General features: G+C 38.2%; 1 protein-coding gene across 2 annotated transcripts in view; it reads right to left on the bottom strand.

The window, feature by feature from the left end:
• The window catches only part of rai14 (retinoic acid induced 14), a 55,860-nt gene extending 39,732 nt beyond the window's left edge, over positions 1–16,128 (bottom strand). For both annotated transcript variants that reach the window (XM_082538270.1, XM_082538271.1), the window contains exons 1-2: positions 15,791–16,128; positions 14,478–14,559 (exon numbers count right to left, since the gene is read on the bottom strand). In XM_082538270.1, the coding sequence (XP_082394396.1) occupies positions 14,478–14,513 (36 nt within the window). In that variant the 5' untranslated portion in view covers positions 14,514–14,559; positions 15,791–16,128. The remainder of the gene's footprint in view (positions 1–14,477; positions 14,560–15,790) is intronic.
• Positions 16,129–17,072: the final 944 nt, after the last annotated feature.

The raw sequence follows: 17,072 nt of genomic DNA, 5'->3' as shown, positions 1-17,072 counted from the left end.
GGGGCAGCTGCCTGCCTGGTCCAGCTCGGGGTGGTGGGGGAGTATATAGAGATGAGGACAAAACACAAACTGGTAGACACTAGAGCAGGGTGATATGACCAAAAATATTTATCACGATATACACTTGAAAATTTGCGATAATGATACATATATATACACACACACACACACACACACACACACACACACACACACACACATAAATATAAAAGACACACTAGACAAAATACTTTACAACTCCACAACTTTATTAGTGCAAAAAACCCCATCAATGTATTTTCACTTAAACAAGCAGCTGTTTTTTTATGTGCATTAAAGTTATATAAAAAGTTTACAGTGCAAATGCAAATTCCTTGCTGACAGTTAAACCAAAAGGCATTTCCAGTGGAAATTGGCCAACATATCCTCAGCATAACCATGTATAATATCCACAAAACTTGAGTTATACACATACAATACCGTAATATTATGTTGAAGCACAGTATGTATCACTCAGCGAGGCTCCTGCCTACGATAGCCGTAATGCTCCGACAATCCATCAAGCGGTGCGGGTTCGTAGCTTAGCAAAGTCATACTAAAACATTTGACAGATTTTTGAGCGCCGTGTACGACATAAAATCATTTCGAGGTCAGTAAACACAACTAGAATTCATACATAAGGCACACAGGATTATAAGGGGCACTGTCGATTTTCAGAAAAATCAAAGGATTGATTTTAGGTGTGCCGTATTTTCCAAAAAACATGGTAATAATGACGGCCGGCTAGCATGCTCTACCAAAAATAGTACTTTGTTGTGTATCTGACGGACGAAAGCTAAACCAGTTCCACACCACTGAAGTTGCAGCATTTTTACAAACCAATTCTGGTTCATCCATTTCATTCAACGATCGGCTTTCGCCCTTCTCATTCTCCGCCATGCTTTTTCCGCCATGTGCGTATGAAAATAAAAGGCACTGCACATGCGCATTTTACCCATATTCTATTGTGAGATTTTATTTTCTTATCGTTGCCCAACATTATACCGGTATTACTGTGAACGGTATGATATGGCCCAGCCCTAGCAGACACATTTTTGTTGAAAAATAAATAAATAAATAAATAAATAAATAAATAAATACTTGTAAGTGAGCACTCAGCCAGCTTGCTTCACAGGTGACTGTGAAAAACTGCCTGACATACTTTACTACTGACCGTTAACTAACATTAGTTAGCTGTGTAGTTACAAAGACTACAAGATTCACTATAGTATATCTATAATACTGTCCAATTCCTGGTGGACAGTTTTTGGAGAATTAGAATACAAACTAAAGAAACGAACAGAAAACACGAGGTCTTCTTTCTTGTTCAAACCTGGACCTCACACTACAACTCAACCGCTAATAGTTGCATCACAGATTTGGGTGTATTACACTAGTGGTGGTGACTAAAGTGGTCAGAAGCCAACAAAAACAATGACCTAGAGATTTTCTTTAATATGTTGAACCTACCCATGCTTATTTAATGGATTACTTACATCAATTTATCAGACTCATCAGCTCCCTCTGACGCAACAAAAAGATTACACAACTTCCTTCCCCCAAACGTATACAATATTCACCATGACCTGTAAATAGACTCCATTGTATAAAAATAGTGAACTTAGTTAAATGGTGCTCTCATTAACACCTGATGTCGGCCAATGAAGATGATTTATTTATTAATTTGTGCCAACGTACCCAAAAACCAACACTGCCATGCAGAATATCTGTCTTGGATTCAGTGACCAAACATACATTTCAAATGCATTACATCTGCATGACTATGTTGGCCTGCCTCACTGTTATATTTCCAGCATTTTAGTACATTTCCGTTTCAGTCATAGAAGTCATTAAATTTCCACAGTAAGTAGTGAATGCTCTGTTCTTTGCATTGTGTTTTACTGCATAACTTTTTGTTAATCAGAGGGAAGTAGCTAAAGTAGCTGACTTGTGTTAAAACAAGACATGACAATGGTTGACATGTTTGCTTTTCTTTCCATCTTTCCCAGTTTTTTTAAAATCACTAGCCAATAGGGCTGGGCCATATTATACCGTTCACGGTAATACCGGTATAATGTTAGGCAACGATAGGAAAATGAAATATCGCGATAGAATGGGAGTAAAACGCGCATGCGCAGTGCCTTTGTTTTCATACGCACATGGCCGATTGTTGAGTGAAACAGATGAACCAGAATTGGTTTGTAAAAATGGTGCAACTTCCGTGATGTGGAACTGGTTTGGTGTTTGTCCGTCAGATACACAACAAAGCACATTTTTTTGCAGAACATGCAAGCGGCCGTTGTTATTGTCGTATTTGTCGGACTAAGATGCTCTTAAATCTGGGAGTAATCTGGGTCCTAAACTCCGTAAACTTCAGGTCAAACAACACTGCAGCATCACTTAGAGTTAAAAACTGTCTAAATTCTTTCATCTTTAATAAAACGATCAGCATTGCTGCTTTACCAGGTGTAACTATAAAGTTTAACTTCCAGGCATCCATGAAAACAAAAGTTATTACATTTAACGGAGTTAGAAGTTAGCAGGAAGCTAGCGGAAGTTAGCTCGCTAGTTTCGCTAGTTACCTAAGCATGATATAATAATAATAATAATAATAATAATAATAATAATGGATACTTTATTGATCCCCATGGGGAAATTACTTGTTTTTCTCTGCATTTGACCCATTCACTCAGTGAAGCAGTGGGCAGCCCACTAAGCAGGCGCCCGGGGGAGGCCACCCCTTGCTCAGGGGTACCTCAGGGTAGCCGTTAAGTGGATTCGAACCGCCGACCTTCCGATCATGGGGCGACCACTTTACCTACTGAGCTATCCCTGCCCTATTGCATGTTCTGACTGAGAGATTTCTGAAAAAAATCAAACGTACAGCTCTGCTATCACTTCCAACATAAATGAAGACAGGAAACTAAACAGCAGTGACGTTTGTAGGGTTACTGAAGTTGGGCTAGCTGGTATATAATGATGTGCTACGTGATCGCTAGCGACACAGCTATGTTAGCATAACATAAACAGTGAAGCTGGAGGACAAACACTAACACTTTTCCACTTATAAAAGTTAACGTGAAGGTTCCTCATGGAACAATAAGACCAACTGTTGAGCAAAGCCCACTGTAACTATGTGCTCATTCACATCTGCTGTGAATACAAGGATCAGCTAATTGTGTACAAGCTAAAGCTTTAATGAACCAACTGTATTACAGACTGCAACCTCCTTAGACTATAAACAGGCAGTAGATCACTTGAAACCCATTAACAATTTTTTTTTTCAATAAAATACACTACTTCGAATCAATTTTAAAGCCAAAGGACTGCATAGGATGTCCAGCATGGGGGCTTTGTGTGTGCAAGGGGACCTCCAGTTAAAAAATAGTTCTCGTACAACACTTCCTCCTGACACAAATAGCTTTTCCTGCCCTATAAATAAACACTGCTAGACTTGGAAAGCGACCAGCCTCATTACACTAGAGGGCTGCTCATAAAGTTGAGGGAGTATAAAAAAAATACACAGTTCCACTTCAGTCAAGATAGGAGCCAGTTTAAACACACTCAACTGTAGACTCGCATGTGTATCAAGTTTTGGGGGTTTTTTTTGTTTGTTTTTTTAAAAAAGACATTGTGTTGAGCTAAAAGCTAGAACTCTTTGCGCCAATCTTATACATAAACCTGTCTGTTGCTTCACTTAATTTTAAACCACTACACAGAACAAGAAACACGTCTCGCAAACTGTTCTCAGAAGTACAATGCCAAAAGTCTCTTAAAAAGGAAAGTCTCAGTTTTTTCAGATGAACTGTGTCTAACCCTCCCTCCATCCATCTCCTAGCATGAACATTGTTCCAGTTGTTCAGAGAAGGCCAAACTAAACAACCCGTCTGAACTGAACTGGGGGCAGGGAGCCTAAGTACCCTTCTCAGAGAAATAGGCTTTTTCTTACACACTTTCATCCTTTCCTCATCATTTACAATCACTATTTCTTTGCTCTTGTAATATCATCTTTTTGTCACATTTTGCTCAGGATGACTTCATCGCAGTATTCATTCCCTACTCCCCATTAACTGAACTCCTTTCACGCACTTTATCGGTTTCTGTCTGTTTTAAAGGTTCCGCCATTTTTATCAGTGATTTGTTGGGTCTTACTTACTTCATTACTTCATCTACATGTAGTGCAGTGCTGGATGTAACACATGCTTTTTCCTAAACCCAGTCTGATAAATGTCCTTTCTCTCAGACATGATTACATCAATACTCACGCAAGGCAGCCAACAGGCTAACCTTACATCACCACTGATGTCTTCACACCCACATGAGACAACAAACTAGCCCATGCACAAACATACACCCACACATAAATGAGCATGCAAACACATGCAGGCACCAGGTTCGTCATACCCGGCTCTTCTTTACACGCTCTGCGTTTCATGTATTTGCTGACGAGCAGGTTTTCTAGCAGTGTGTCTGCAGTTCATGTGCACAGGCGATAAGAAATAAAGGGATCCCATGGGAAAGTCCTGTTTTAATTGGATCCATGTTTAAGCAGACCCTAAGCTATTTTCTTCTGCCTTTCCTTGGATTAATTGAAACTAGTTCAAGGCTGTATTCTTTAATATTCTTGTGGAGTAAATCTGGAATGATGAGAGCATTGCAAGTGCTGTCAGCAGTTGACTAACTCCAGCCTATAAAGAACCAATACTGGTATACTAAACATGCATCTCAAAGGCTCACTATCCAGCTAGATGACCAATTTTCAATCAATTAAATGGTTAAGTGATGAAAGCTTTTAGCTCCATTTCATTGTTCATGCTGGTGAGCCGTACCAGGTTTCTAAAGCTCCTGTGACTATATGGCAAGTGTTTTGAACCTATAATCACCATTACATGTGCGTTTTGACATTTTGGAATATTCTCTCAACTGATTCTAAGATACAATATTTTCAGATTGTATGCAGCAAGTGTCATAATTATCTGTTAGAGTTGTGTACTCCCTAATCTCCTGCTGACAATTGACACACACACAGACAGATGCAAACCCTTCCTCCTAGTCTCCCAGATTAATGCCCGCCTGTCCCTAAGGGTTTACTGTCACTCTCAGTACTAATACCCTTTTCACTACACCCAGCCAGAACAAACCATTAAATGCCAAACCAACTTAGACTGGGCCTAATCAAACACTGCCAAGTGCAGTCTATGGCTTACTTACAAGGAAAACTTCTTTAATTGAAGAACAAATATATTACAGTGATTCTTACACTTTACAGGGGGGAAAAATAGAATGTAATGTTTTTCTAAGATTTTCCTTGATGTTCTGCATTTATAACCCAGTAAATTCTTTTGGTTCAATGTTTAACCACCCAGTGCAAAAGGCATTCTTTTATAAATGTTTTCAGATGATCAGCATGTGATTATGATTGCATTGTTGCACCAGTTAACACAGTGGACACATTTCATCACTCCTGATAAGGACTGATGAAATGGACATCCATTCCTCCCGTTTTTGCACAACCACATACAGACGCTACATATTCTGAATATGGCAAAAATACAGCAAAAGCTACGTGTACAGTTTAGATTCTAGCAGCTCCGTTAAATTTATGCTATGGAACAGCTGTGCCAAGTGAGAGGAGACCGCATAATCCACACATGAATTAGACACAGAGAGGCTGGATGATAAGGCATGGGTATGTGTGTGTCTGATAGTGGTCTTTGCGCATGAATGTGAATATATGCATGTGTTTGAATGTGTGTGAGTGTGTAAGCCTTGAGTAATCCTGCTTAGTCCAGCAGCTGGGGGAGCAGGTTTAAGCAGTCTGGCAGTTTGAAGGGCTGGAAGAGGATATAACACCAATAATTGAATACACAGACAATAACATGCAGTCAATCAGTGTGTGTGTAAGTATGTGTCTGCATCTCAGTCCACAACTGTCCAGCTTGTGAAAATGTGCTTGGGGGAGGGTAGTAAGACGCTGAGAGTCAGATAACAGCTAAAGCAAGGTAACTCATTTATAGAAGCTTTGCTCAAACCGCAGGGACCAAGCTGTTAATGCGGCCTCAAAAGGTCGAAGCACACGAGAGTCAGTGAAGATTTCTCAAACTATTGACACAATCAAGAAAAAGTATGCTACAAAAATGTTACATGACACTGTAAAAAGAAAATTACGCTGTTTTGGTGAAAGGTTAAATAATTAAAAGAATGCCTTTGAGGAAGAAACAATACTGACAGTATGCTACTGTAACTTTTAATGCCATATAATACAATAGTTTCTTTCTTTTCCAAGCTTTAAAACTGATGGAAACACTGTTCTTAGAAACCATCAAAACGGTTTCTAAAAAGAGTGTTAAGGTTTAGCTAGTAATAGGCAACCAGACTGGCCAGCAGCTGTCTTCAGGATGTTTGTTAAAACAGCAGCATTATCATAACTCTGCAGTGCAGGAAATAGGCCAACTAGAACAAAGACGATTTCTTGGACAGTACACCAGTAAACAAGCTAACTGTGCTAAAACGGTTGTTTTAGATTACAGATTACAATAGACAGAGTGTAAAATGAAAGTGAAAAGCTATCAAATCTAGCTGCCTGTAATTTACAGTTTAACAGGGAAATTGTGTAGATTACCTGGTGCACAATAGACGTGATAGGCACTTTTTATACAACAACCCAATGCTGCGTTCAATTATATTTCTGTTGTGCATATGCCATGTACATCGAGTATTTTTATGCAAGTTGTTTTTTTGATATGTGGTTATGGTAGATACAATAGATAATGAGTGACATTGTAACACTCAGGAAAGTGACTACAAAAATGTACTTTTCTAATGCTAATTTAACAGTAACAGTTTTGATCAAGCACTGCCAATTCCTACTGTGTTTGCAGTAGCTTCAGAGTTTACAGCAGGAATACTGTAATTTTATTTTTACAACAGCAACAAAGCTGAGAGTATTAGACTGTAAAGTCTATATTCTAGAGCAAAGTACTACTTTTTTATAGTAAGAATCTGTTGCCATAGATTTGAATAGGTATGCTGTAAAATAACAGTTAAAACCTTGTAAATGTAACCGTGTGTACTGACAGTTTTTAACTGTGACATTAGTTAGAGTGTACATGTTTTTAGAATAGTGTTCATATCATATCACTGTAACTATGTATTATACTGTAGTAGCATTTGGGAGGTGTTCTGAAATCTCAATTATTTCTGTTATCAACCAAAAAGTGTTTGCACGACCAAGAACTGAAAGAAGCTACTCAGTGCTGGAATTAAATACTTGTTCTCTTCCAAATTAAAAGCCAAAAGGCTGCTTTCTACACAAAATATTTAAATCCAAAAAACAGTACATAGTTTAAGCTTAGTTAAAGAGAAAACAGACTTGCACGAAACAATCATATTAAACACACAGTAAGGAAAGCTTACTATTGGTATGGGTGGAGAAATTCAAATGTGATTTTGCAATACTCCCATATTGAGTACTTCCATATTCATCTACACTAATACAGAACTAAGATAATACTTGCCAACACATTATTTCAACACAATATATAACACATGTATTAAATATACAGATTATATGTAACATATGATAGAAGTGTTACCACATATGGTTCTGAGCATTGGCCTATATTCTACACTTAATTAATCTTCGACAGTTCAGCTTAGATTTAAATTAATTAAAAGTACATTAATATTACATTGCAAAGCTGGTTATTAATAAACTGAAAGGCGTTTACATCCTTAGGGTACCTTACTTTAAAGAAGGTTTTGGGCTTCAGTTTTTTGGTTTTTTTTACATGTTTAAATAAAGTAACATTGACCTAACTGAACTTAAATTAAATTAAATTATGTTTTAATTCATTTTAACAAGACAGTTAAAATATTTTTTAATAACACTGCCAATGCACAGTTTTTGAAAGCTGACTGTTCAGACATGGCTGAAGCAGAATGCTTTAAATCTCACTGTGGCTATTTGCCAAACTCATTCCCAGAAACCAGATTACACCGTCTGCTTTTCTTAAACACAAGTCTCTCTCCAACACACACACACACACACACACACACACACACACACACACACACACACACACACACACACACACACACACACACACACACACACACACACACACACACACGCACCCTCATTATACTGGTTGTTTGGGTAAATAGGCTTAGCTGAAATGATCCATAAATTCCAAAATGTCAGTAGCATAGTCCAAAGAGATGCTCAGGCACAAGGACTACAAGGCAGACACAAAGTCTAGCAGACAAGCTTACAGCTACAAACATAGTTATTGTGATATTTCTCCATTTAACAGTAAAGAGAAATTCTTCTGATTCACTGACCTTGCATAACTGCACACCTGCTCGCAGATTCTGATAAAGCAAAAATGGCACCACTCCCTCTATATCAAGCATTGGTATGCACTGAATTTGTGTCAAAAGACAGAGCACAGCTCAGCCATGATGACCCCAGTGCAGAAAAACCCATGTTATTATCGCTGCTGTATAATCTGTGACAAAAATCACACATTTAGCTGTGTTCGCAGTCAATTCTTTGTACAGCATTAACGCTGTTTAATATTAAACTTGGAAATGCATGATCACCTCAAGCGTAGGAGGCATTTTCACACTACTCAGCCTCACAGTGCATTCACAGCGCAGCATTTGAGGAAGCTGATCTACTTAACCTGCCTGCATATTCTGCTGAGTGTGCCTGGCTGTACAGTTTTGAGCTGGTTTCTACATTCATGTCTATTATTTCATCAAACCTGTTGTTACATGCTGTAAAATAATTCAAGTAAATGATACTGGATTTGCTAAACATAATGGGGAAAGAAAGCCCTGGTTTCTGTCATGGATAATAGAGATGATGACGCCAGTTTAGTAAAGCCATAGTGGAAAATGGCAAATGCTGACTTATGATAGAGGTGGCATTTCACTCAAACAGTTTTATATGCCACAATATCAGATTTTAGCTGCATTAGTAACCAATTACAATGTCTGGGCTCTATACCCACTGTTTCAGTGAGTCTATATAGCACAAGGATGGCAAAAAAAAAAAAAAAAAAATCCTATCACACAGGGGCAATGGTTTTTTCCTGTGTGGTTAAAAACTGATCAATTAACCCCAATGGCTTCTTCCCATCTTCTCTTTCACAAATAATCACACTTAAGCCTGAAGGTGACACACCCTGCCACAGCAGCCTAAACATTAAAGCAACACACCACAAAGACAGAGGTGTTTTAACTATTCGTGCCAAGTTTGACGTCATCAAAACTGTTAACTTTTTATTCAAGTAAACACAAAGTCAAAGAAAGATCACACTATACACTGGTCCCTCGCTATAACGCAGTTCACCTTTCGCAGCCTTGCTGTTTCGCAGAATTTTTTTTTGTGTGTGCAATTTTGCATGCTTTTTTTTGTAAAAACAGCATGTTGTGTTCTGCGTCCTGATTGTCTGTAGACCATTGTCAATCAATCCTGTGCCGTGTCTCCTGTACAGCACAGAATGCATTCAGCTTGTCAAATTTACATAAATCTTCGATCGCTAGCAGTGTGACTCTGAAGTGCTGTAGCGTATGTTTGTAAGTTTTCTCCCCAACAAACACAAAAATGTCCACAAAACGTTTTGCACCGTCAAAGGCGCCTGCGGTAGCACCCAAAAGGCAGATGAAGATGCTAACCATCGCACAAAAAGTTGGACTTCTGGACATGCTAAAGGAAGGTAAAGTTACCGTATTTTTCGCACCATAAGGAGCACTGGATTATAAGGCGCGAATCAAATCCGTCCGTTTGACTTATCCGTCAGATAAGTCAAACGTTACTCAACTTGCTTCCTCTACTTCCGTACCATTGATTCATTAATGTTGAATTCTCTCACAGCTGCTGTATTCCCATGTTTTGGACCTGAAAACAAGGTTTGATCTTTGGTTTCATTCTATAATACTGGACTTATTTTTCTACAAAGGTTTGAACTTTGAGAATGTTTAAACAAGAGAGAAAAGTGTGAAAATGTTCGTGCCTGTCTGAGAAAAGTGTATAAAGTGTGTAGTGAGGGGTTTTAAAGCCTTAAAACATCTATAATAATTGTAAAAAATAAAGCTGGGTACTTCGCGGATTTCACCTATCGCAGGTTATTTTTAGAACGTAACTCCCATGATAAACACATTTAATATTCACTATTCATGCAAAGTGTTTGTGTCCGTGTCTTTATCGCAGATTAAGTTGTGCAGGGGCAACTGGCAAAAAGGGAGTGTAAAGGGTGATCAGGTGTTATGTCATATAAACATATTAGTGTTACTGTATACTAGGTTTAAATATTAAACTTTAAGATTACACTTCTAGTTGTTATGCTGCACTAAATGGAAAATTCTGCATGTCACATTTGCACAATTTCTGCAAGTAAGCATGAGAAGAAGGAAGAGTAGCATAAAAGGGTTTCACTTATTGATACAAATTACTTAGCTTTTTTTAAATGGGGTTTAATTTGTTTATAAAATACAATTTTGTATATAAAATAGCCAGAAATAATAGGAAAAAGCACAGCTTTCTCTCAAGTGAAAGCCTATTTTGAACATTCAAATTCTCTCCTCTCTGTAGATACAGTTGGTGAGAAAGAAACAAATAAGTTTATTGCCCCAATCCAGATATCATGTGAAACAACACATGAAACAGCTTGAGAGCATAGCATTTGAATGCATTCTTTTTTTCCACTTCTTCACTTGTTTGAGCAGTTATATATAGTTAATAGTAACTTTAATAGTAATAGCAAGTTTCATTATTATTATTATTATTATTATTATTATTATGACGGTAAGGAGGACAGGACGTCAGAAAAAAGCAGAGTGCAATCCAGTAAATATTCAAAATAAATGACCCCAGTTTCTAACAATGCAATGGTTAGAACAAAACTGAGTGGGAGACGTGGCATTAAAGACACGAAAAGGGTGTTTTCCTGGTTTTAAATAGAAGTTTAATTTTGGTAAAGTAATCTGTTTCACGTGCTTTTCCTTATGTGAATAAAATGTGTCATTACAAAGTTTACAGGTCATATACAGCTACGCTACGGCTTGAATACATTTTCATCATGAACCCTTCTCAAACTGGAAAAAAACATGTATTCAATGTGTTATCATTGACCTTCTATAGCTCATAAATCACACTGTGACATTAACACAGGCTGGTCTTTTCCTGTTAAGCCTCGTGTTGTAGGCTTGTTTGGCTGAGCTGGAGAAGGATCGTTAAAGTGAAGCATTTATTTAAGATTTGACACTGAACCACAGTTTCCATTGCACATTGTCTGGAAATACCTTAATGTCATAAAAAAGCTATTTATAAACTTTCTGTTACTATTGTTTTTTGATTTTCTCTTTTAAAGGAGCCTCTGTTTTTCAGGGAGACATTCCTGAGCATCTGTCACTGCCAGACTGAAATAGTACTAATGGCTGTTAAGGGTTTCTGTAAAAAGCAATGGAATGACTATAGGCTAAGGTAAACACAGCAGCCTGTGAAACTTTGGTGCCGCATATCCTAATCACGACCAGTAGGTTTTATCACTCTGTGTGGACTGAAGTCCTGGTACTGTTTCAACCAGTTTTCTACAGCATAAAAACAAGTGTGTGCTTTACTGAAAGTTTCTTGCTTTTAAAATAAAAAATTAAGTAAGCTTCTTTTAAGCATCTGTTCTTAATTAAATGGTGAAAAAAAATCTAACATTTTAGAAAAAAAAATGTTGGCTACTGTACTTTTCAAGCAGCCAGTAAGACAGAAACTGTTTTTCTGAATATAGTAAAATCAATACAAGACACACTGAGGGTGTTATACTGACTGATGGTGAGGAACGTGTACCATAAAGAAACAGACACTTTTGCAGGGAGATCAATGAGGTTATTAAATTATTTAAAAATATGGCCTACTTTACAGCAAAACATTGCCTGAATATAGTCAATTTGACATGGAATTTTACAAGAGAGACAGCTATTATCAAAAGACTGTCTATGACTTATGCATGGCACAGAAGTGCAGGTCCAAACATCAAATTACAAATACGAAAATGGGGACCAATTACATAAAGTAGGAGACAAACCAATGAATTGTCCAAGCAATCAAAAGTGCAATAGTGTACTGTATGTGGGTGGCAGGTCTGCAAAGGCATGCATGACAGCAAACGGCATCGGTTCTGTTTCTAAGCAACGCTCACATCCACAGCTCTCTCTTTCCTCTCTCATTCCACCTACGACTGGCTATTTTAGTGAGGATGGGCATTTCACTGTAAAAACATCTCGAACAATTTGCAACTGCTACTGATATAACAGGGGCTTAGACAGGAAAACACCTGGCAAAGGTGACGCAGACACCATCCATTACACGCACTGTGAAGGAGCTGTTTGACCTTGGAGCCCAGTGCTGGACTCCACATTTTCAAGAACAATTGACACTATTGTACTCCTCCCACATAAATGAATGAATTTGCAATAATTTACTGATATTCGGCAGTAGAGACAAAACAGAGAAAACTGGGTCATTTTTGTGAGAAATCAGCACGTGCTAAGACCAGCCCACATGGTGGTGTGACACTTTAAAGGTTTACCCAAAATCACTTAGGTATTTTGATGTTTTCGTCAGTTAATTATCAGAAAACAAAGCAAAAATCCAGGGTACCAATGCTTCTTTCTGTTATTTTCTATCACAGATGCTAATTCGGTGCAGGCTTGCTACTGAAACTATAATGTATGCTCAATGTCGCTTGCAGGAAAAAAAAATTTAGCTGAATAATTGTGATTTAGGGTTTCGAGAGTAGGTGTAAAATTGATTTCCATTCTGACAAACCTTTCAGCGGTGTACCTAAAAAGTTATGAAGGCTCAAAATGCTTGAAAAAAATAACTCAAATTAAAAAGCACCAGACCTTGGGAACCGTTAACTGACAAAATATTCATAATAACAACCATTTATTTTTAATGGTTTTGTTAAATATTCTGATGTTATTGTACAAAAACAGAAAATGTATTCCAAGGGGGGGACCTTATCTAAGATTTGATTGATTTTGACTACACGTTTCTTTTCCAGCTATTTATTTATGAGTGACTTATGTATGTATGTATGTATGTATGTATGCGTGTGTATATATATATATATATATATATATATATATATATATATATATATATATATATATATATATATATATATATATATATATATATATATATGGTACTATTCTTAGTTAGCGTATTGTCTGTCTTGTCTTAATGTTGGTTTATAATGGAGCACTGTAACAAAAAATAATTTCCCCCAGGGATCAATAAAGTATTCTGATTCTGATTTTATATGCAATGATGCAGCTTTAAAAAAAATGGAATCAAACATTAGGAATAAATTGCTGATAGTTTTGTTGTTCCCAGAATAATTTTAAGTGCACATTTGATTGTTTTCCTTGATGTTTTACGTGTGGATCTCGAGGGGGGTTTCATTTTCTCCATACTAGCACACATCTAGCCCACTACACAATAATCCCGAGTCGTGTTATGCCTTGCAGCTCATGTTGTGGGTATAATTGAATAAAAGGGTGCATGTACTTCACCTAATTCCTCCTCTGCAGATCAGTCTCTCTCCCTCTCCCTCAGCAGAGCATGCCATTAAATCAGAGCTCACCATCCTGCCCCACCACACACTTGATCACATGGAAACTGTTTACATAAACCAAGCGTCTCATTTAGATACCATTCCTCACTACAGCTGCCAACGTCTCCACTTCTGACACACCCTCCTTAAATCCAGTAAACTCTGCAGACCTTTCCTGTCTTGCCGTTTGGCTCTGTGTCATTAGGGTCACTGTGACAAAAGATGAGTCAGACGCTGTGGAGACGCCTAACTTCCTGTGAGTGTGGAGCATCTCAGACTGTGACCGAACAAATGACTGAACTACCTTGGAGCAATTCCTCCCAAAAGAATGATTCATAGTCAGCAGGATCAAATTCTCATTCGGAGCAATGCAGAGTCAGACGTATCTGTGGTTTTTGTAGGATTCATTTAAAAAGTTTCCAAAGTGACTCAAAGAGAAACGCATATAGCTTCTACGTTGTCAAGCAGGGTAAAAAAAAGCAAAAAGCTACCACAATAAATAGTTCTGCATCCTTTTTTGGGCCCTTAAAATCCCATGACATGCCAAGCGAAATCAAGTATGTTTATAAAGAGCTCCAAAATGGATTACACGGGCATCATGATTTGTTTTAGTTCTCTAAACCCATTTATTTTTTTCTACAGAAAATATCAAAATATCAACAAGCCACAGGCTTCTGCTGCAGAGTCCAAAAACTGAGGAATTCTGCCAAAAATCATTGCCGACTGTTCAAGACATACATGCACAGACAGTGACTCATCCATGCAGACATGCACATGTGCACACACGGTTGCATGTACAAAACATACATAGCCAGAAGCACATGTTACATTACTTACATCAGTTTTTCTAAACTTGGCTTTGAGGCTCTTCATGTTCAGTCCGACCCATGCAGTCGCTCACTCAATCGCTCAGTCGAGACTGCGAAGAAGAAGGGAGGGGAAAAAAAGCCACACAGATGTTTAAACTTAGCCTCTGTGATGTTAGTTCCCATTTTAAATGTGACTCAGTGTTTCTGAAGACTTGATTTTTGGGCTTTTTGTAACATTATATTCGCATAGGTTAGCCTTGGTGAGCTGTAAACACAGAGCACAGAAGCAGAGACAAAAAGTAGTCTGTAAAAACTAAAGAGCAGTGTTTGCTAAAGCCTCATCAATGAGTTGTAGTGTAGCGCTAAGGGACAAAAAGAGTCCTACATTTGTTATATGTCAGAAGCACTTTTTCATTTAATTTCTCCTCTTTTATAGTACCACATGCAATTCTCTTTTAAACCTGTTGCTGATTACGATGCCTCGCTTTCTATCGTTTCCTACAAGGATGTTATAAATCACAGCAGAACCCTTGGGGATGTCTGGCGACTGTATTTTTGCAGCCTGACTGCCTCAAGTAATTTTCAGTTCCTCAAGTCTGAAATGACCTTGTCAGTGATTTAACCCCCAAATATCCTTTGGCACATTCCTGCCGAAATTGGGCATCTAACTTACTTCATTATTTCCAAGGTCTGCTTGTATTACAACTCAGAGCACAGTGTAAGCAATTTGAGATTCTTTGCAAACATTACTGGCAGTCTGGGGTGCAGGAATAAACATATTTTAAATGTGTAGAAAGCACAGAAGCATAAGTTAAAATCTGATTAACTCTTTCTAAGTCTTATTAGAGAAGTGGGAGGGTGCAAAATAACCCCTGCAATATCTAGCCAACATTCAAGCTATTTGCCAACCGCATTCATAAGGCAACCTTAATCCTGCTTTGCGTACAATGAAACTGGCGTGTGCTGTTATAATTTCTCAGCAGAAAACACGGGAGTAGAATAAAAAAATAATTGTCCAGGATGTCCCGCTGAAAAGCAAACTTCACTACTGACTGCTGTCAACAAGCATCTCTGACCCGAGCGTCTCAAGCAACTAACCTTTGCATATTTGCCTCACTGCACATCAAACAACCACATTTCTTTTTTCTTCTTCTTCTTTTTTTTGTACACGGATATTATGGATACGCGGAGAGACACGGTTAAAGCTTGGATATCAGATTGGACTTACACGAGAGCGGTGCTCCGTTTAAATTCACCAACGGGACTCACACAGAGTTCAACTCTTAAGCATCATTTCGACCTAAACTGCTTACATGATGTGAAATTACCGGACACACTTACCCTAGTCCTTGTGCCGAGAGTCGCGGGGAGCGCGAGACACATAAAAGAAGAGACGAGCGCTTTTTAAAAATAGCTAAAACCAGATTAGCCGCTGAACAAGTGTGAACACAGCGAGTCTTTGTGGAGCTATGTCGACCAGGAGGGAGCATACGGAAGGCGAAACCGGCGCGACCCTTCACGGCGGCTCTCCTCGGCCCGCATTCATTAAAAGTTGAGCTGTTGGTGGACTCCTGCTCGTCTCTGGTTTGGGACTCAACTCAACGGCCGCTGCCCGGTTTAGGAAAGTGACGTCACTCCCCTGGAGCTCTCGTGACCGCGGCGAGCGAGCCCTGTTCTGTTCTCTATTGTACCCCCCATTCATGTTGTGGTTAAAGGGGCCTTTCCCACAAAACCCCACCGGAGGGGTGCACATTTGAGAACATTTGGACCCTCGCCCACTGAACACGCGTTTTCATGCATTAAACTTCTGCTTCAGCTATTAATTCAACTACATAATAATAATATTAATGCAAAAAAATATGTCTCGAGCTTTTATAGTGATATTACACTTGAAAAACACTTTAGGGTTACAATTTATTTATTTGTTAAAACAAAATAAAATAAAATGTATTTTGAACAATTACAGCTTCCTTTGCCATCAGTGCCACAGGCAGGTATCATGCGTAAGAGCTGTGCTTTTATCAGGTCAAAAATATGTTTTGGTTTTTTGACATTTAAAATGGTGTAATTATATAAAACTATCAAATATATTATAAACATGACATAGCATGTTTTTGCTTAAGCATTTATACAACATGTCTCATTTCTTCCATTCACACACACATTCACTCTCTTCTACATCTATGTGCTTTCACATTCCAATGAATGCATCAGAGGCAAGTCAAGGTTAGGTATCTTGCCCAAGGACACTTTGGCATGCAGATTGGAGCACCCAGGGACTGAACCTCCAACCTTCTAACTACAGGTTACCACCTCAATCTCCTGAGCCACAGCGACAAATGTTTTATGTATGTATGTAAGCTAAATGTTGTAAAATAATGGTCCCCTGGAGATGTGCCACTGATGTTACATTCTAAGAAAAGTCTATTATTTAGAAAGGACACATCACAGTGATGAAACCCTATAAAGCTTTCCTGAAACTCGAAAAGCATTGTTTATGGTAAGTCCAGTGTCTCATTTTCTTTTTCTTTTGTTTCTCTTTTTTTCTTTTGGAACATAACTCAGGAAATTTACTCAAATGCTTTAAGGGGATGTGCTTTATTTAAGTAATTCTATGTAATGT

The sequence above is a fragment of the Aulonocara stuartgranti genome (assembly GCF_965226115.1).
Source record: "Aulonocara stuartgranti genome assembly, chromosome: 7".
NCBI lineage: Eukaryota > Metazoa > Chordata > Actinopteri > Cichliformes > Cichlidae > Aulonocara > Aulonocara stuartgranti.
The sequence above is the reverse complement of the archived record's forward strand: the minus strand, read 5'-3'. Positions and strand labels throughout refer to the sequence as shown.